This window comes from Lemur catta, chromosome 8 (genome assembly GCF_020740605.2).
Source record: "Lemur catta isolate mLemCat1 chromosome 8, mLemCat1.pri, whole genome shotgun sequence".
In the NCBI taxonomy this organism is placed as follows: Eukaryota; Metazoa; Chordata; class Mammalia; order Primates; family Lemuridae; genus Lemur; species Lemur catta.
The window spans coordinates 78,243,517-78,265,957 of NC_059135.1; the positions used below are offsets into that span (position 1 = coordinate 78,243,517).

The 22,441-nt window shown below is 35.6% G+C and overlaps 1 protein-coding gene across 6 annotated transcripts in view; it reads right to left on the reverse strand.

Moving 5' to 3' along the window:
* The window catches only part of KYNU (kynureninase), a 124,800-nt gene that overhangs the window by 67,226 nt on the left and 35,133 nt on the right, over positions 1-22,441 (reverse strand). For 5 of the 6 annotated variants that reach the window (XM_045558886.1, XM_045558883.1, XM_045558888.1 and 2 more), the window contains 4 exons: positions 11,009-11,070; positions 9,521-9,592; positions 8,245-8,319; positions 5,889-6,035 (listed from right to left, as the gene is read on the reverse strand). In XM_045558886.1, the coding sequence (XP_045414842.1) occupies positions 5,889-6,035; positions 8,245-8,319; positions 9,521-9,592; positions 11,009-11,070 (356 nt within the window). The remainder of the gene's footprint in view (positions 1-5,888; positions 6,036-8,244; positions 8,320-9,520; positions 9,593-11,008; positions 11,071-22,441) is intronic. The other variant, XM_045558885.1, reaches the window with a different exon arrangement.

A 22,441-nucleotide genomic window follows, 5' to 3' on the forward strand; every position in this document is an offset into this window, starting at 1 on the left:
TCTTCAAGGAGAAGATAATATGGCTTAATGGGCCCCTTGTTTATCTGGAATTTGCCTGTCTTATAGAGCCATTTGTTGTCCTCCCTTTTCTAAAATCCTGCAAACAAATTATACTGAAATGCTTTCTTCCTTGCAATCATATCAGTATTTTTAACTTTCTAGAATGGCCCCCTCCACATAGCCAGCCCCCTAGAGGGGATTTGACCTGGTTAACTTCTACTCATATTTCCAGAATTGGATCAGGTCTCATCATGTTTAAGAAGGTCAACCTGATACTCCAGGATAAATTAGGTGCTCCTGCTTGGAACTTCATTATTATAATTTGCTGCTCAAATGTTTACTGATGAATGAAAGATCCAAATGCATCCTTCTCTACTGTAGAGAATATAGTGACAAGATTCTTCTAATGCACTAATGATAAGATCCTATTGGGTGAATGGGCATTGACAATAGAAAAATGCCTCTAATCTCAACAATACTTAGGAAAGATGACTTACGATTTAACATCTGAATATTAAACCTTCATGGAAAAAGTTAATTTTTGTGCATAAAAATGCCATATATCATGCCAATTTATATATAAAAGTTTTTGGTACTAATTTTTCTGAGCTAATTCATTGCTCAAGTCCTGATTTCCCATGCAAGTATTATCGATATTATTCTACTATAATAGTTCATGAGAGTTGACTCCCAATTTTCAGAACTGAAAGTATTATAGCTAAGTTTTCTACAGAAATTTGCAGCTTAATTACTCATTCATTTGTGTCCTAAAAGAACTACAAAATTGCTTTAAAGAAAAATTTAGAACTTCCCTGAAGGTAAATGGATGATTTATTGAGTTGACCGTTCACATGTGAGTATTGTTTGGGTATCTCTGATTTTACTAAATCATTTTATTAATGATTTCTTTATTCATATTTCTGCATTTGTCTTAAATTATTCTGAATCCAAAATTAATTCATTTTTATTCAAATTGCTTGGGCTATGATTACTATTCATTAATAATTTAAGCAGCTTATGGCTGGGTCTAAGAGATGTTTGCATTCAGACAAAGTAGAAAGTGCCACATGACAAGGTAGAAGCTAATAAAGCAATAAGGGAGTTTGTAGAATTTGGTCTTTTTTTTTTTTTTTTAGCCACTATTTGCATTTTAGTCTTCAGTAGGTTAACAGAAAAACATGTCAGCAATCATGTAGGTATGCTAAAATGAGTAAAAGATATAATAAATTAAGAGAATCAATCATTCATTCATTCAACAAATATTTATTTGGCACTCACTGTCTGCCAGGCATCATATAAGTTTCAGTATGCTATAGGCCATTTTAGAGGGAATTGGAGGGGGTGGGGGAGTATTAATAGTTTGCATCAAGTTTTTTAATGATAAGATTATTAAAATTTAGATTTTTCCATCACATAAGATTTTAAAATTTCAGTCTAGTTTCCTGAGTCCTAACCAAGCTGATTAGATTATTCTGTGTTCTTTTATATTCCAATATGGAAGTGTTCAGTGAGTTTTTAGTTAAAAATTCTGCATGCTTCTCTTTCTGTCTAAAAGTCTCATTTGTTCATTATTTCTTTTTCTATTGAGGCTGGATATTTCAGTAAGTCTTTTTTTTTTAATACATTGACAATTGCTAACATTTATTGAGTACTTACCATGTTCTAAGTACTAAGTATTTTAAAAATGGTATCTGTTTAAATTCTCTTTAGAACAAACCTATGAACTAGGTACTAATATCTTGCACATTTGTTAAGTGGATAAAATAAGTCACATTGGTAAGTGAATTAAGCCAGTGAAACTATTCTGGGAGGTAATGGGGAGTCCTGGGTTCAAGTCCACATCTGACTGTGTACTTCATAATCTGCACATTTTAGTATTGCAAATGCTACACTGCATCACAGAATAAATATCCTACTCCATTAGTAACACAAAATACCTGAGCCAGGTGTAGCAAAACTAATAGCTATTCTTCTTGCGCACACAGTTATACTTCATTTCTCAGAAAAGGCCACAGACTAAGTGTTAGTCGATAGAATATAGGTAGAAACATATTTTGCCATTTTTACCATAAGGCTTTTAAGAAGTCAGTGTACCTTTTCACATCCCTTTATCTCATTCCTTCAGCTGAATCCAGACAGGGGCTCTATGACACAAAAGCCAAAGGACACAACCCCGAATCATTGGGAACCTGAATCACTACATGGAGAGAAAGTTGGTCCCTGGCTGCTGCACCAGCAAGAAAGAAACATTTATCACTGTGAAGGCATTTATGACTCTGTTTATTTACAACCAAGAGCTAGTCTACCTAACCAATACACCAAGAGTTTTTCATTGAGAATAATGTTTTGATTATTTGTTACCTATTTCTTATGATATTGAGAAATTACACTTGTGGGAGTATTTCTCAAGATTATACAGGGCAATATATATAAGCCAAACTTTTGTACCCCCATAATATGCTGAAATAAAATAAAAAGATTATACAGAGGTATTGTCTTTATTTCTCTCTTTATATTTTATTATGTCACCCTATTAATTTCCTATGATTTTTTCAAGTGCTTTGTGAAATGAGGTGAGAAAGAAAAAAAAAGAAAGGAAGGAAGAAAAGAAGGAGGAGAGGGAGGGAGAGAGAGGGAAAGAGTTTTAAAGGAAAAATTTGAGTGATGAAAGAGGAAAGAGGGGAACAGGTTAGACACAATGAGGTTTCACGGGGGTGTAACTGGGGAATGTGAGAAATTCTGCAGGTTAGCCAACACAAACCCCATTCTCAACCCTTTCTTCTTAGTCAGTTTCTACTATACGGCTGTAAATGTGAAATATTTTCTTAGTCATGCTCTTTCTTAGGTGCCACTTCAGAAAGCAGTGAGTCATAAGCAGGAATCTGCTAGGTTTTTCTGGGAAAGATTTAGCACTTAGGATGAAAGGGACAGATGAAGCTGCCCTGCTGCTTTTCCCTTCTTCCTTCTCTCTGCCCTAAATAGAAATGAGATATTTGGATTTGGGATGACTGTCTTGTGACCGAGATGTGAGAAGTCTGAAAAAACTCTAAGAAAACTCTGGAGATGTCACTCAGACATAACTGGGCAGCTGAGTGCATCCCAGCAGGCTCCTGCCTCAAGTCTATAGTCAGAAAAAGAAATCCCTACTTTTCAGCTGATTTTAACTGGGATTCTATTTCTCATAGCTGAAAAGCTTCATATTTGACTTAGGAATATTAAAGGAAAGACAGAGTCTGAGATGATGGAATTATGTGAGTGGTTAAAAAGGTCAAGGATGGGTGATTTGCATGTAATGGCCCAGAAGGATGGTGGCATGAAACAGTAGGGAGAGACATATTTACTTGGAGCATCTCGAGATGCATCTGGGGCATCCACATATATGGGATATTCTCTGTTGTAGGAGTTGCCTGCAGCTTTCCCTTGGCAGTGATAGCTGAGTTGAGGTGGTGGTAGGGATGGTAATGCAAAGAACAATGGGGAACTTCTACATTCAGTGGGTGTAGAAAAGAAGAAACTTTTACTATAAGCAAGTAATGAAACATAGAGAAATATGGAAGTGAGGCAGAGCTCCAAAAGGATGAGTTGGCCAATAATATAAAGTACATGCCTTCAAAGACAAAAAATGAAAACCACCTTCAAACTGATGTCTCTTGTCACTTGCTGGCCTGCCCTTGTGGTACCATTCTCTAATCTGACCCTATGTTTAGCTTTCTATAGCCTCTCCCTCTTGCTACATATCAGGCTTTCTCCTCAGTTAAGAAAACCTTCAGCATCTTCAATTCATCATGTGAATCAAGGTCAAACTATCAATTGTTCTTTTCATTAATTCATTCATTTTCTTCTTTGATGGCTGCTGGAAATGTAGTATTTTTTTTTCTTTCCTTCAAAATCAATGTCTATACCACTTACAACTGAATCAGGAAAAGACAGATAACCCAATAAAAGAATGGGCAAGATACTTGAACAAGCATTTCATAAAAGAGATCTAGAAAGCCAATAAATATTTGAAAGATTCTCAACCTTATCAATAATCAAGGAATTGCAAACTAAAACTCCCATACGTCAGCTCTACAAACTAATCAGAATAGCTAAAATTATAGACTGACAATAGTAAAGATGTAGAGCAAAAGAAAGTCTCATATATGCCGGTAAGAGTTTAAGCCAAATTGATATGACCTTTTTAGAAAATTGGCATTGTTGATTAGGAATGAATATACACATACCTGATGAGAAAGGAATTCTACTTTGGATTGGAGCTGTTCATTCCTACTTTCATTTATTTAATTGAGAGTTCCATGAGAATTTGACTTGGTAGGCACTTATATTTTTTAAGTGAAAGAAAGCTTGCAAAACCCTTAAAGAATGGTTTTAGCAATTGAAGTACTTAAATATAAGAGTTACATATAAAGCCTAAACAAATGTTTTGCTTTTCAATGGGAAATAAAAGAAAGCTTATATCTGAGCCACTTCATAACTTCGTATTCATTGAGGACAATAGAATGGGAAAAAACCATGATTTAACAGCAGAATGTGTGCCAGTCCATTACATGTTTTATACTCTTCATTCTCACGCTGAATTTATGAGGTGGGCGCTATTACCCCAAATTAGCACTTTTGAAAACAGAGATGCAAAAATGTCAAGTGACTTACCCAAGATTACATAACAATTAAATGACCTAGCCAAGACTTGAACCTCAGACTGCGTGATTCCAAAACCCATGGTCTTTCTTCTCTATCTTCCTATCTCATATCTATGAAGGTTAATGAGACATGCCTGTGTACGAAGGGGACAGGGACTGCTGATTCCTTGCATAACATTTTAAAATGTGATTTTTTATTCACCTCTCTTTATTTTGGTGCTTAACATTTAATATCTAAATTAAGAAGACATTATCTTTACATCTTTTGTAATGCACCACTTTCACAGTTATCCATCAAACCAGTTGGAAGTCGTGGTTGGAAATTCCTAGAGACTGCTAATAACGCTGCTAAATTTCTTTTCATTAGTTCCATTCATTAGCTTCAATAACTGAATATATTAACTAGACCTCACACATATATTAATCCCATAACTTATTAATGTTCAGAATAAAATTCAATTGTCACATTTTTCAATACATGACTTGATTACTGAATGAAACAGAACCATTATTTAAGGATTTAAAATATAAATTGTGACTGTTGAATGTTACCCCCCTGATATTTTTTTCAGGCAAATAAAAACTAAAAACACTTTTTACAAACAGTTATACACAGAGATACAACTTCAGAATGAAAAACAGGTTAAGTGCAATTTAATAGTGTGCAGGGGGGGAAAAAGCCCTCTTGTTAGAGGCAGTATAAAAATTTCCCAAGATTCTTAGGAATAAAATGGCCTTCTTAAAGTAACTTGTGCAAAAATAGATCTACTGATAAAATTTAAATCTACATTTCTCCATCTTTAGATACCTAGGGTTAAGTGAGAACTGATTTATATTTAGATCGAGTTATAATATGACAAAATACCAAGTTGAGTTTCTAACAGTCCTAACACGTAATTCCTATCCTAAGTATTTTGTCTGCTATCCGAAGTGTTTTGACCAAGCAGTTGAACTACCAATGACATCACCTGCAGGAAGCTTGCCTGTCCTGCTGACTAGAGGCAACCACCGAGACAGCAGCTGTTAGTAAGGAGGTGAGACCACAAAAGTGGCAAAAAGTGATTTAAATAGAGATGCCCAAAGCAAAAAAGAAAGACTACCATTTTTTAAAAATGTAAGGCTTATTCTTTTCTTAACGCTTAACATAATTTTACACAGACACAAAGGTACTTCCCTAGAAGTGCAGTTAGAACCTTCTTCAGCCGGGCAATGGTCAGGGTGAGGTGGCGAGGAGGAAAGGATACATACCTTTGCTTGTCCAGCTTTGGTGATGGCAGGCATATTAAACAACTGCCCAGTATAAAAATGCAGCCCACTGAACAGGATCACTGCAATTGAGTCTCCTTCCTTCTCAATTACTTCAAGGATATCCTCTATTCTTAGGATTTCTTCCCCCTAAGTCAAGTTAGGCACAAGTTATGTCATATCAACAACAATATATTTGTCACTTCATATTCACCCATATACATTTCATCATGAACTCTTTTCCATTATGAGAAAAAACAAAAATTATTTTCAGAATAAGTCTCTTCAAAAATCTGGCAAAAGAGCAGCATTTGAGCTTGCTTATTATTACTAAAAAATGATAAAATAGGAAAAGGGATCTTTACAGTATAAGTCTTCACAAAAGCCTAATTGCTTGAATCCTCTAATAAATAGTTTTCTCCTTATTTCCAACCAATAAAACACCACAAATATTATATAAGAAGATAAACAGTTGGAAATCAGTATTGCACTTTTTTGAATCTAATATTGTTATTTTTCTTCAGAAAAAAAAACCCACTTATACATCTTTCATCTGGGTGCTACCTAGCCAATATCTTCTATTAGCTTAAGAGTAAAATCTCTCCAAACTAATCTAAAGATCAATAAAAATCAGTAAAACTCATTATTGTAGAGGGTTTTTGGCCCATATTTCCCCACTACAACTAATAATTGACTACTTTGTGAAAATAGTGAGTGAATTTAGATTTGGTCTTGCAAAAAACATGGGCTGAAAGAAATCAGTTAAATACAGATTCTGGTCTACTTATTTTTTTATAAATTTTCTCCATTGCTAAATATGAGATGATTTTGAGGTCAATATATCATTAATATTTTCGTTAATATTTGGGGAAAGCTCATTAAGATATTATCCTTCCATTTATTTTTAACTTTTCATAATTCTTGCTATTTGCCAATTATTCTGCTCCATGTTCAGAGTGTGTATGTGTGTGTGTGTGTGTGTGTGCATAATACACTCTCTACCTGAAGAAGTGTGGAACTTGTTTACAAAATAGGCATCTATAAAACCAATATTGATACTGAAATCTCTGAATTATTAAGTGAAGTGTAACTTATATATATAAAAAGAATTTCATTAATTATAAGAAAAATTCTAAGAAAAGTTAATAACTTGGCAATTTAAAACTCTTTATTCTTAAATAAATTTAGTTGTTTGCCCACCATAATTCCAAAAAAAGGTATTATATATATTAATACTTTACTTCTTTAAAGAATCAGTATTAAGCAAGTAAGAAATATATTTCTTGGTGGTAGGATACGGCCTTCTCTCACGTTGACTTGTATGTAATGCTCAAGAGTGGTCTCAAGACTATGATTAACTCATGAGACCCCACAACCCTGGTCACTTATAACATTAAAACTTGTGATAATTAGCACCCATGTTCATTTATGCTATAAGTTAACAATTTATATCCCCTCACAGGTGTGAGAACTTTTTAATCTCATTAATTTATTGCATGTGGGCAAATGGAAATGAATACAGTAGGTCTTTAATTTCTTCAAAGTAATTCTGGGTTGAAAGACGTAGTTGTTCAGACATTGGCTTAGCAGCCTGGGAGCATCATATGTGAAACCAAAAATTTATTCTGTATAATTCTCTTGGTGATAAATTACACAAGCTGCAGGGTGTATATGTCAAAGTCTGTACAGCTGAGCCTTATATCTCTATTAATATAAAATACACACTGTTTTAGATCATGAACATATGGTCAAGCCTGATTCGATGTATCCTTTGCTACCTGTTTAAATATAAGGATTCTCAAAGAGATAAAGCAATTTCCCCAAAGTCACATATCCAGTAAGTTGCAGGGTCTGGGATTTCACTAGTGTCTATTAGCCAAGTTGTAAAGCTTAAGCTTTTTCCACTACACCACATCCCTTTTTCTACCCTAGTCTAAATGCAAAAGAAATGTTTGATACTTAGATTAAAGAGGGATATGAAAGATAATTATCACTCAATTTCAACAAGTATTACTGGTCTTTAACATGATTTTAATGGCACCAATGGGCAATGACATTTGAAACTGAAAATGATACACCAGTTTGCCACCCTCTTCCCATCCCATTGAAGGATATGGAAGACTGCAGTGGTATTAATAGGAAAATAGTTTGCTTGCCATGTGGCTAGCCCTTGAAAAATGAAAATAAATACACATCTGCATTCTCTGTTTTAAGCAAAGCAATCTAATAGTAACAGAACTATAGGTCTTTTATTCTTTCTTGAAAGTTCCATTAAAGTAATCAAGATAATAAACTTGAGGAAAACAAAGAGAAAATCAATACTAAATAGAAGCATGATGAATATTTCTTTCTCATATACCTCTCTTGGCTTTATAATCCGCATACTTTCCTCAATGTTAAGTCCATGAAGTTGTAGCTGTGATTCAATAGCATACTGGAAAAGAAAGATAATCTGTTTATTAAATTAAGCTGAAAGCATAGAAGTACATTAAAAAGAACACTAAAAACAAATAATAAAATAACAATACAAACATTATATTAAATCCAAGGTCAAGGTTAAGAGACCTAAACAAAACACATCGGAGAGGAACAGCTTAATATAATTTACATGGAGGAATCTGAATTTGAAATGTTACATATTAGAGAAGAATGAAAATGTAGACGTCATCTAGACTTAGGGAGCCACAAGAGATTTTTGGAATAAGATATTAAATCATCTAAGTCAAAACCAGAATTTACAGAATAACCAAGGTGAGTAGTATAGACTTGCTATGCTTGAACACAGGATACAGAAATGGCTTAACTTAGAAAGAATAACTTTAATTCCTTGAGAGTACGAGATGTGTATGGGAATAAGCAATTATAGGAATTACCTGGAATCTTTTGAAAATATTAGAATTCTGATCCATTTTAGTAAGGTAACAGATATTAATTGTGACATAATAACATGTCCAAAAAATTATAAGGTGTAGGTCAGAATAGTAATAATATAAATAAATAAAATTTTTCTAACACTGAAACTGAAATATACAATGTGCTTTTACTTTTTTAATTTGTCACTGACTTGAAACTCATATAATGTACTTTTTATCTGTGTCTGTGTCTAGAACAATCAAATTTCTTATTAAGTAAATTGCTGATAAAGTAGCATGATTTTATTTTAGTGAACCACAAGAAATATTTTTAATTGCTAACAAATGTTTTATAATAAAGCACCAATAATTATGCTAGCATGCTATGAGAACAAAGGGACAAATAAAAGTTTATATTCTTATTCTATGTAGCTAACGGGCTAAGAACTGGGGTTTGTATTGATTTGGTTTCATATACAAATAAAATATTAATACAACATAACTGCACATGATTTAGAATAGCAGTTTGCTCAATATCTTTAAAAAGACTAATAAATCAATGTTCCTATTCAATCCTTTCTTCCCTTAGCACATGTTTTACTTGAACAAAAGAAATAAAGTTACAATCTATGAAAAAAATGCCTAAATCAAAAGCATTTGACAGATCTTTTTATTGTAAGGTTACTTGGAAAAGACTAGTGAATAAACATTCAAGTCAGGAAAATGATATGCTCCTCTAGGAAGAATAGAAAGAACATAAATATAATTTAAAGAAATCCTTACATGATCAGAAGGGAAGGCTTTGGCTTCTAGAAGAATTTTATACCGTTTTGGCGTAGGCTTAAAGAATGATAACTACAATGAAGCAGATTTATTGAAAAAGCATTAATGCACAATTTATGCATTTGTTCATTTACACCACACTTTCATGTTATAATCTCCAGCATTTTAAAGACATTAAGTAATTAAACTTCTACAATGTCTGCTGGGGTATCTTTTCAATTAGCCTTATTTCCAGTGAATTATAAACAGAAAGAAGATACTGGCTCATTATGTTTATCAATAAAAAAGCCAATTCAGGGGAAAATGTGAATCAGATAAAAATAAATCCTCAAACTTTACTTAAATATTAATTGAAAAATTATCTTCCCAAAGCATTTCATGGTAGTTTCTGTAGTATGACACCAAAATATTATGTTCCGTGTACATATATTGACTTCTGTTATACTGCCACTTTGGTTTCCACAGCACAACATTCCCACTGTTTTAATATTTTATGGGATTTTATTTTGGGTCCAACTAAAAGTACCTTAGCTCTAACATAAAACATTTGCCATTCCTAGAGGCACCAGCAAGAAGTAATTCGTTTGTTCAGCGGAGCTCTTTCATCTCTCCACACAGTTCTTGGGGAATGAGATTGGTGATAACAATGAAAGTGATAGCTATTATTGGGTCTTGATCACTGGCCAGTGCAAAAGCAACTTTCACATATTATCACATTTAATCCTAGTACAGCTCTTTGAGGTAAGTATTACTGTCCTCATTTTTACAAAGGAGACTATTAAGACATACAGATGCCAAAAGCTCGTCCAATGTCAAATAGGCATTAAGTAATTTAGCTGGGCGTCAAATCCAAGGATGTCTGAACATGTAGATATGTTTCCAAAACATACTTACACAATGAAGTCAAGATTTTTCAAAACATCAAGCAATTACTATAGATGTCACATCCCAAATTGAGAATACATCTGATATTTTATTGAGTATTAAAGACGAAAGAAGTATTTTAAACATAGGAACTCATTTAAGGTAGTAGATCCCTTTTCTTCAATTTAGCTTTATTTTCCAAGTCTTTTAACCTACTTCCCAAAAATTAATCCACAAAAGTATGATGATCCATAATTCCCAATCTGCTGAAGCCTAACATACTGGAAAATTGTCTTTCCAAAGAGTTCAATGCTTTGCTGGCATTTGTACATCATTGTTTTGTATGCCTGCAAGCAGTTTCCCTTTTCATTCACTGTGACTCTTATTCCTTATTTTCTGACACAAGAACTGTTCATTATTCTAAAGCTCTTTGCAAGAGTCAACTCTTCCATGATTAGGAAGAAGCCATTATATCATGGTCCAGCATTTCCTGGTAAAAATGAAAATAACCTCACAATTTATTTTTAAATAAGTAAACCACCAGATGCTCATGAATTAAAGATAGAAAAACATCAGATTCTGTAAATGAATGTATTCTAAACATTGGTGGGAAAGGAAACTCACCAGTAGAAGATGTAAATTAACAGTCAAAGCATTCATTAAGGCAATTTCTTTCTCATTGGCTCCTGCAAAATAAACATATCATAATTTAGATGTTTTTATTATTTCTAAAGATACTTAGAAAAACGAAGTAGGAAGCTTCACTTGATCATTCTTAATGCATTTAGAGATAAGGGCATATTTGATGTGTCATCACAAAGAAATGGAAGCTTTCCCACTTGACTCATTTAATCAAATGATATCTGAACTAACATGCACACGCCTAGCTAAAAATTATATTTCCTTTTTCATGTAGTAAATAACAACTCAATAATGAAGCATTTGCTTTTTCCTGGAAAATAAAAATGATATATCCTATTATCAGCTAGTCTGTCAAATTCCCAAAGAGTACATTTTTGTGGTAAGTGTATCTCCAAAAGGAATCTAATAAGGCATTAAGGCCAATTACAGTTTTAAAGCTGGCTGTTTCTGATATCAAATTAAAATGCACCTTTAATAAAAGGTGCTACTTTGCAAAACATAATTCATTGTTATTACAGTGAGATATATAACAAGACAAAAGAACTACACAGCAAAATACAATGACCTAAATAGCTCTGGGGTTTATTCATACACACTGAGATAAAAGATAATATAGATGTGTAGTGTCTGCTGAGAAAATATGCGGTATTAGGATATCCCCTACATAATCATAATATGATCTAATTCCTTTTAACAAGGCTTTTGACACTAGAAACAGACCTAGAGAATACATTAGCTGCTTAAGAATTTATAGCATAATAACAGCAATATTAGTACCTCCCATGTTTTGAGTTCTTATATCTCCTTACTATCCCTGAGAAAAATAGGCTGTGTACCTTAACATTTGTAAGGCTGTACTACATGTTAGAGAAAATGCATAACATAAGTCCTACATTTTCTATCCAAAGAGATATTTCTGATATAGTCCCATTTTAAAAGAATAGCCAGTAAGTGGAATAATAAATCTAATAGATAGAGTCTAGGATAAGTTCACTGGACAGAAAGGCCATGGAAATAGTGTATAATTTAGGAATTTATATTTCAACATAGCCATTTAAGGAAGCTCCTGTCATCTTCATCTGGTCAAGGAAAACTTCTTATTGCATTTAACATATGGATTTCTGCATTTGATATACAAGGTTAGTGAACAAGTGGCGGGTGCTAATATATATATCACTGGTCATTGTAAAGCAAAGATCTGAAGTCAAGGGACAATAAGAACAATCTCATTCCATATCCCTAGCACTGAATAAAATTTCTTCTAGACATAATACTGGAGCCCAGGAGTTTGAGGTTGCTGTGAGCTAGGCTGAGGCCCCGGCACTCTAGCCTGGGCAACAGAGCGAGACTCTGTCTCAAAAATTATATATATATGTATATATATATATACACATATACATACACATATTGCCAGCTTTATTATATTCATTTCTTTACACTATGGTGTAAATTTTTCTGTTATTTCTAAAACAAATAGTATCTAAGATATCCAACCTGATCTTATCCTTGACTCCCTGTTAACTATTAACATGCATCTTTTCTGAAAACCATTTATTAAAAAAAAAAATTGGCAGGGTGAGTGGAAGGAGAAAGGAAGGAAAAATAATATAAAGAGAAAGCAGAATTAGTAGAAACAGTGGCATTCGAAAAGAGAAGAAAATAAAAAAAGAAAACATGGTAGTTATCACAAAATGAAAAAAAGAAATGCAAGAGGCAGGAAGTGGGGGACTTTCTATAGAAGCTCAGACATTCTATTTTTGCTTTAATATTACATTCTGACTAAAACATAGATTCTTGGGAAATTTTTGTTCTCCTGACAATACAGTGTTCATTTAGATCACCTAAAACTTTTTGGGCAAGAGAATGTGATGAATCTACATACATGCCCACCCCTAGATGTGCTGGGCTGAATTAATGTACATTTACACTTGGCATCGAGTAACAAGAGGAACAGAGGTCATTCCTCACCTCACTTTTCAATGGCATGCTCTCTCTTGGACAAGTTCTTTTTAAATAATCCCTCCTCTATTTGAATTATTGCACCATGGACCACTTTAAATAAAATTCACCTGCTACTGAACTTTGTCCAAGGACAGGGTCAGTCTATTTAGCACGCATGAATGTGCACACACGTGTAACTGGGGGTGGTGTGAATATTAAAGTTTCAAAACATTAACAGAAGTGTTTCTTACAAATATAAGCTAAAGGCACTGAAGAATCAAGCATTCTTAACATCAAAGAGCCACAGCAGACTGATTTTTAGCATATAGCAATATCTCGTTTTGTTGCACATTACCTTATTGTGTTTTTTACAAACTGAAGTCTTGTGACAACCTTGCATGGGTCAAGTCTACCAGTGCCATTTTTTTTTTTTAACAGCATTTGCTCACTTCATGTCTCTGTGTCATATTTTGGTAATTCTAGCAATATTTCAAACTTTTCATTATTATTATATGTTATGATGGTCTGTGGTCAGTGATCTTTGATATTACCATTGTAACTATATTAAGGCACCATAAACCATGCCCATATAAGATGGCAAACTTCATCCATAAGTTTCATGTGTGTTTTGATTGCTCCACTAACTGGTCATTTCCCTGTCTCCTTCCTATTTCCTGAGACACTAAAATATTGAAATTAGACCAATTAATAACCCTACAATAACCTCTAAGAGTTTCATGTCTCTCACTTTAAATCAAAAGATAGAAATGTTAAGCTTAAAGAGGAAGGCAAGTCCAAAGCTAACATAAGCTGAAAGCTGCACCTCTTGCGCCAGTTAGCCATGTCAAGAATGCAAGAAAAAGTTCTAGAAGGAAATTAAAAGTGTTATTCCAGTGAACACAGGGATGATAAGAAGGTGAAACAGCCTCAGTGCTGATATGGAGAAAGTCTGAGTGGTCTGGATTGAAGTTCAAACCAGCCACAACATTCCCGTAAGCCAGAGCCCAGCCCAGATCAAGGCCCCACCTATCTTCAATTCTGTGAAGTCTGAAAGAGGTGAGGAAACTGCAAAAGAAAAGTTGGAAGCTAGCAGAGGTTGGTTCCTGAGCTTTAAGGAAAGAAACATAAAAGTGCAAAGTAGACATAGGTCCTAGGAGAAAGAGGAAGAAGCATGGATGCTGGGTGGCTCCCAGGGTGCAGAGGTGTCCCTGCCTGCATGGAGCCCCCTGAGCACCTCTGGAATAACGAATGCCAACCTTTTGTTTAACAATTCGTCAGTGGGGAAAATTATTAGATCCCACAGATTTGGTCATTTCAATTAGAAAAACAGGGAAATAGGTGCAACTACTATTCACAAATGAAGATGCATCTAGACGTGACTTGGAGGACCAAGGGTTACAAGAAGCTTTGAAGAGGAGCCTCTCAACAGTGTGTCCTGACCTGCAGCTTTCTTGACTTTCCTGGTGCCCATGGTATTTCTGTCAATAATGCCAGCAAAAGGGATAAAGTCCATGATTTTAAATCAAGTTTCCTTCTATGCTTACACTATGGCATTCAACATTACCAATGGAAATGTAAGTTATGGTCATTGTTCACAAGAGAGTATAGTACTAGGAGCAGGAGTAATTGTTTCTTTAATTTTCTTTGGATTAATCCCTCATTTGGCCCAAATGAAGTATTCCCTGGATAACGTTTGGACCAAAAGAGTCTTACCTATCATCTTGCTCACCCGACTCAGTGGAATGAATGTTTTTGCATCCTGAAGTCTAGAGCACATTTGAGGAGTTGAGATCATGGAGAAGGGGCTGGGTGCAGGGGCTCACGCCTGTATTCCTAGCACTCCGGGAGGCCGAGGCAGGAAGACCACTTGAGCTAAGAAGTTGGAGACTAACCTGAGCAAGAGCAAGACCCCATCTCTACCAAAAAGACAAGAAAAAAAAAAAATCAGCCGGGCATTGGGGTGCGCACCTGTGGTCCCAGCTACCTGGGAGGCTAAGGCAGGATTGCTTAGAGTCCAGGAGCCAGAGGGTGCAGTTACAATGGCGCCACTGCTCTCTACCCAGGGCAGGCCAGTGAGACTCTGTCTCAACAAAAACAAACAAGGCAACCGAGATCATGGATAGGGAAGTCAATATCATAGGCCATTCCAGAAGGGCCTGTAGAAAGGCTACTAAGGAAATAGAAATACCCAGGGCAGTGCTGTTTGAGACTGCAGATTTTATTCCCAAAGTTTTCACCTACTTTAAGGACATAGTGCAGTACACTTCAAGAGGAAATTCAGTCTTCAAAAACAGTACTTTTCTATACCAGAGGGATGTGGGGATGAGCATTAGGTGAATTTGTCTGTTTCCAGCTTGAAACCATTTCTCTCTCAAGGCTTCAGTTTAGACAACCCTGCCAAAGGTTTCTTGGGGACCTCAGAGGTGTCTGCATTAACAAGATGACTTGAGATTATACATGCTGAGACTGTTTCCAGGCTGGTTGTGTCTGGAGTCTTTAAAGCTGGCTGGAAGAAGAGCAATGAGGTGTCCTGTCCGACACAACCCTTTGGGTTGCTGAGAGAGCAAGTGAGGTCACAACCAGCCTGTGAAATTACTAATGAACTTGTCTCAAGTTGAATATTTGGGGGAAAAAAAAGTACATGATGAAGCAGTGAGTGCCGATGTAGAACCTGCAGCAAGTTATTCAGAAGATCTAAGATCATTGAGGAAGGTAGCTGCACTGACCAACAGATTTTTCAGTGTAGGTGAAATAGCTTTTTATTTGGAGAAGATGCCATCTAGGACTTTCATAGCTAGAGAAGTCAATGCCCATCATCAAACCTTCAAAGGACAGGCTGATCCTCTTATTAAGAGTTAAAGCAGCTAGTGACTTCAAGTTCAAACCAATACTTATTTACCATTTTGAAAATCCTAAAGCCCTTTAAGAATGATACTAAATCTACTCTGTCTGTGTTCTATAAATGGAACAACAAAGCCTGGATGACAGCATATCTGTTTACAACATGGTTCACTAAATATTTTAAGCCCACTGTTGAAACTTATTACTTAGAAAAAAGGATTCCTTTAAAAATATTGCTGCTCATTGACAATGTACCTAGTCACCCAAGAGCTCTGAGGGAGATGCTCAAGGAGGTTAATGCTGTTTTCTAGCCTGCTAACGCGGCATCCATCCTGCAGCCCACAGATCAAGGAGTAATTTTGACTTTCAAGTTTTATTATTTAAGAACTACATTTCCTAGGGCTATAGCTGGCTGTCACAGACAGTGATTCTTCTCGTGGATCTGGGAAAAGTTAATTGAAAATATCCTAGAAAGGATTCACCATTCCAGCTGCCATTAAGAACGTTTGAGATTCATGGGAGGAGATCAAAATATCAACATTAATAGAAGTTTGGAAGAAGTTGATTCCAACCTGCATGGCTGCTTTGAGGGGTCAAGACTTGCTGAGGAAAGGATTACAGATGTTGCAGAAAAAGTAAGAGAACTAGAATTAGAAGTGGAGCCTGAAGATGGGACTGAATGGCTGTAATCTCATAATAAAACTTAGAAGAAAGTGCTTCTTATGCATGAGCTAAGAAAAGCGGTTTCTTGAGATGGACTCTACTCTTGGTGAAGATGCTGTGAACATTGCTGCAATGACAATAAAGGATTTAGAATATTATATACACTTAGTTGATAAAGCAATGGCAGGGTTTGAGAGGATTGACTGCAATGTTGAAAGTAGTAAAATGCTATCAAATAGCGTGGTCTGTTATAGAGAAATCTTTCGTGAAAGGAAGAGTTGATTGATGTGGCCAACTTCATTGCTGTCTTATTTAAGAAAGTGCCACAGCCACCGTAACCTTCAGCAACCACCACCTGATCAGTCAGCAGCCGTCAACATGGAGGAAAGACCCTCCACCAACAAAGATTATGACTCCCTAAAGGCTCAGAGCAACATTAGTCTTTTTTAACAATAAAGTATTTTTTAATTAAAGTAACTCCATTGTGTTTTCAGCCATAATGCTATTGCGCAATTAATAGACGACAGTGTGGTGTAAACATAACTTTATATGCACTGGGAAACCAAAAACTTTGTGTGACTCACTTTATTGCGATATTCACTTTATTGTGGTGGTCTGAAACCAAGGCCACAATATCTTTAAGGCATGACTGTATTTTCAAAAGAAAATTTACCTAATTGACCTATCTTTTTTGGTTCAGATTAGGTTTCTGAAACCAACATTGTGCTAAGAAAATATTTCAATATCATCTGCATTCCATAAGAAAATAAATCTTTTTTTCTAAAGTAAACCAAAATCTTTTCAAGTTGCTTTTATTTATTCTTTTTCCCCCAATTGCTTTGACTTATTGTATCATAGAAACATCAACAACTACTAGTACTTAAGGGGAAATTTTTTAAAAAGCTTCCAGAAAGCTTATCAGGTTTTGAAGGGATCTTTGCTTCAGAAGGTCATCTGTGACTCACTGCACTAAGTGTCAAGATTTGAATAACTTCATTTGAGATGAGTATGGGTCAGGACTCTCTTTCAAAGACTGCTTTCCTGCCTCTTTAGTATTTGTTTATTTATTTATTGGACATCATTGTTTTCTTTGCCAGAAGGTGAACCTCAGTTAAATGCAAGCACTGCCTTCTTGTCTGAAAGCCTGGCAAGCTAACATTTATGGAGCCTTTACCATGTGCTGACATTTCTAAATATGTGACTTACATTATCTCAGTCTTCACAGCAACCAGATGAGGTATCTACTCTGATTTTCTTTATTTTATCCGTGAGGAAGCTGATATCCAAAGAAATGAACTAACTTACTGAAAGTCTCTTAGAAAAAACTAAAATAATAATAATAATCTTTGTCTAGAATTCCATTTGGAAGTATTGCTTACAGATAATGTGTGTATTTGACTTAAGTCAAAAATAGGAGACCTAGACCTAGACTCATAACCAAGTTCTTTCTGTGTCTTTCCAATCCTAACATAATTTCAAACCTTTTGCAAAATGAAGATGACAAGGCCCCCACCTGCTTACTATTTGATAAGAGGATGCATTAGGGGGTCTCCTAACTGCCATACCATGTTCTGTGTATTCTTTAAGCAGATGCAAATGTTATTGTGGATTTTGGCTGTCGGGTGTGTAATTAGGCTAAGTCCAAGAACTTTACACTCCATTTTCCAAATAACACATTTCTGTGGCCTCTAGAGCTGGCCAGTACATGGCTAAGGGCCTGCAACTGTTGGGGGAGAGATTTCAGGGATTATTGCTTCTCTGAGGGTCAATAAAGTTTCATAAAGCAAATTTATGTTCACATTACAACATTTTTATAAGCCCAAATGCATGAGGCTAGCCCTTTGTGATTTTTATGTACCCAGGGAAAAGTAGGCTTAATAATAGTACTAACAATATTCTTCAGCAATTTTATTTCTAGCATCTTGATAATATGACATTAATTATAAGGGAAAATTATTCCATGTTTTGCAGAACTATTGGCTCTATATAGAATGTTTTATTAATAGTTTTTCTTCTCATCTGAAATTGAAATTCTTTTCTATGTCTATGAATAAATATCTTTTTCTCTTCTCTATCTACTCTATCAATTTGTACACATAATAATTTTTATGATCCTGCTGTTACTTTCTTTGAGAAATTTTATGGTGAAATAAAGGCTATGTTTTAAGAAGCTGGGAGATTCAATCTTGACCCAAAATATACAACACGTCTGTTTGATCATGGCACATTCAGGTAGCCTAACAAGTAGGAAAACAAATTTGACTTTTGCTACTCTTTACTGTAGTTACCATGCAATTATTTTAATCATTTTATGATTTAAACCACACCTACTTCCAAAGAGGGTCTGAAATTTCTTATACAATTGGAGGAAAAATGCTAACAAATAGCAATACAACACATGCACACTGGAAACAAATTAGAAACTATTAAATGTTTTTGTTAGCTCAAACTTAACCAGCTTTTTCTCAGAACTTCCTAGTAACTCTAGTAATCCGGGGTAAAAAGGAAACCTACGTGGGGTCTGCAAACAAAATCAACACACACATACACAAAAATACCTTCTGAAAGAATTAGTTTCTATTAAAGCAAAGAGTGAACTAATAATTCATTTTTCAATTGGACATAAGGATCATTTCTCTGACTAATATCTCCAATTTGAAAAGTAAAGAATTTGGAAGATTATAATAGTTACTGAAATGTAAAATAAATAAGTAAACACCAAGCTTTTAAAATATTGTTTATAATTCATTTTGCAAAGTGTTAATTCAGGCCGGGCGCGGTGGCTCACGCCTGTAATCCTAGCTCTGGGAGGCCGAGGCGGGTGGATCGCTCGAGCTCAGGAGTTCGAGACCAGCCTGAGCAAGAGTGAGACCCCGTCTCTACCAAAAAAAATAGAAAGAAATTATCTGGCCAACTAAAAATATATATACAAAAAAAATTAGCCGGGCATGGTGGCTCATGCCTGTAGTCCCAGCTACTCGGGAGGCTGAGGCAGTAGGATCACTTAAGCCCAGGAGTCTGAGGTTGCTGTGAGCTAGGCTGATGCCACGGCACTCACTCTAGCCCGGGCAACAAAGTGAGACTCTGTCTCAAAAAAAAAAAAAACAAAAAAAAAAACAAAGTGTTAATTCATATTCTGTTCAACAAAAAACATAGTAGAAATATTTCCCCTGATAAATTGTGAATTGTAGAGAACAAAACAGATATTTAACAAAATAATCATTAAACTAAAGATCCCCTTCGTTCACGAAAAATATTTCGAATGAAATGTGACAATGCATTTGTCACATAAGGTTTGAGATTTTAGGAAGTCAAATATATTTTGTTTAATGAGTTTCACATCTACAAAACTGACGGCCCATTTCAAGAAATATTTGCTGTCTTGTATATCCCATATTATATTTTGGGACCAAACATCTCTATTTTAATTAATACGGCATTCAAAGACAAAGGTGTAGAAAGCTAAATGAAGTTTGTCCCACAGGTGTGGTATAACAGGGACTATTTGATCTTCGCTTCCAGTTCCTGGCACAGGGCTCCCAAAATCCTTAGAGTTTTCCAAGTGATAAAAATATCTTGTGTTATTCATAAAAAGTTCCTTTAGGTAGCACCTGAGTTTATGCTAATAAGGTGACTTAGGGGTGGGACTCCTAGCTAGTCTCAGCACAGCCACCAGAAAGAACAAGAGATTAGAGGGATTAGAGGATTGGAACTTTCAGCTCCACCCACTGGCCTCCTGGGAGAGAAGGAGAGCTGGAAATTGAGCTCTACGAACACACGTGAATAATGACACTCAGAGCCCTCATGGGTAGGAAAGCACCTCTGAGTGCTGAGAGGGTGGCATGCTCAGAGAAGGCATGGAAGCTCCATGCCACTGGGTTCTCCCACCATTACCTTGACCTGTGCCTCTCTTCCATTGGCTGTTCCTGAGTTGGGTCCTTTATAATAAACTGATACGTGTTTTTCTGAGTGCTGTGAGCTGCTCTTGCAAATTAGGAACCCAAGTATGGTGTGGTGGAAATCCCTGAATTTACAGCTTGTTGGTCAGAAGTATGGGTGGCTCCTGGGACTTGTGATGGTGTCTGAAGTAGGGATAGTCTTGTGAGCCAAAATATAAATTGTATCACTCTGTGCGGTATTTCAAAGACAAGCAGAAAACCCCTACAGCTAGGGTTGACAAATTTTCTTTTAAAGATTTAAAATAAGTTCAGTCCTTTTACTTTTCTAAACAAGACAAGATTTATAGTCTTCTTTTTTTTCCTTTTTCCTTAGTAACGATAATGAGGTGGTTGGTCTGAAATTTCAGGGATCTTTATGTGACATACGTGTATTTACTGGGCAACAAAACACTTACACATTTAATAAGTTGCAATAGAGCTGTAAACTTTTAAATGGTCGAAGGAAATGTTTTTGCAGGGTTTATTGGCTTCATAAATAAATCTCACTGAATAATATCACCTTACCACTTCCCTGGCCTGTATATAAACATCCTAACTCCTCTTTACAGGATGATAAATATTAAGCACAATATAACAAGATTAGAATGTAGTTTACGTTCTGAAAGCAAACCTAATAAAGAGGTATAAAAAAAAAATCCACAGCTAAGGAAAACACACATTCTCTGGTTGATTTAATTGTGGATTTTTTTTTCAGGGTTTTTGTTTACATGTTAGACATTTGAACGAACACAATTGGCTGCTAAAGAATAAAAACAAATGTAGGCTTTGTTAACCAACTATTTAACACACCTTTAAACGCAACCCAGGATTGCTCAGGTGGCAATTTCCTCCATCAGAATATATACTCCTAGAGACAATTCTGACGGCCAGATCAAGCGCTCTGTGTTCCTGAGAACCTACTGGTATGGCAGGAGCTTGTACTGGACCTGGCTGACAAAGATTCTGGCCCTTGGCACAGACCCAAGCATCTGGGCTGCACAGATTCCCTCTGGAGCTTCTTATGCAAGTCCTAACTCAGGTCCTACACACTGAGCCTGGGTCCATGTGCTGCCCCCAAAACACTGCATGTCCAGGCTTCTGCCTGCTCCTTGCTTCAGTGTTTCTGGTCTATGGAGGTTTCTATTTAATTTTTTTTTTTTACTATTGCTATATATCTGTTAATTTAACCTCTTTCTATCCAAGGCAGCCTTTTCAGCTTATTCTCAATCTTTTATCTGAAACTATAATAGAAGTTGATATTCTTATTCTACAACATAGCATATAAAACAAACTTGTGTAGTATAATGATTCCTCAATAATATCTACTAGAAAATAGAGCTTTTGCTTACAACTTTTCTATGAGGTTGTTTAAAAATTAGGTTAACACATTTATATGGTTCATAAACTGAAAACAGATTTTCCTGTACTTTGGGTGTGTTAAGCATGACTGTGGTCTCCTCTGTGTACGTGATGGGCCACTGTGCCAAGAAACTTCCCCATGTCAGACTCTTTAGGTGGCCCAGATATCACAGAGACTTGTCTAGTCTCCTGCATAGGTACTAGCAGCTAAATTAGATTATAAGTTGATAAATGTTTATTTAACCCTTTTGTTTTCACTATGTCATGTGTTATGGACTGAGTTGTGTTTCCCCAAATTCATATGTTGAAGCCCTCATCTCCATCGTGAGTATATTTGGAGATAGGGCTATAAATTGGTAACTAAAGTTAAATGACATCTTAAGAGCATGGATCTAATCCAATAAGACTGGTGATCTTATAAAAAGAGGGAGGAAAACCAAAGATCTTTCTCTCCCCCATTGCACAAAAGAAAGGCCATGTGAGGACACAGTGAGGACGTAGCCATCAGCAAGCCAGAGAACCTTCACCAGAAATCAGTCCTGATGGCACCTTGAACATGGACTTCCAGTTTCCAGAACTGTGAAAAAACAAATTTTCATTGTTTAATAGATCTTGTCTGTGGTGTTTTGTAATGGTGCCTGAGCTGACTAACAGTATACATGTCCTTACCTGG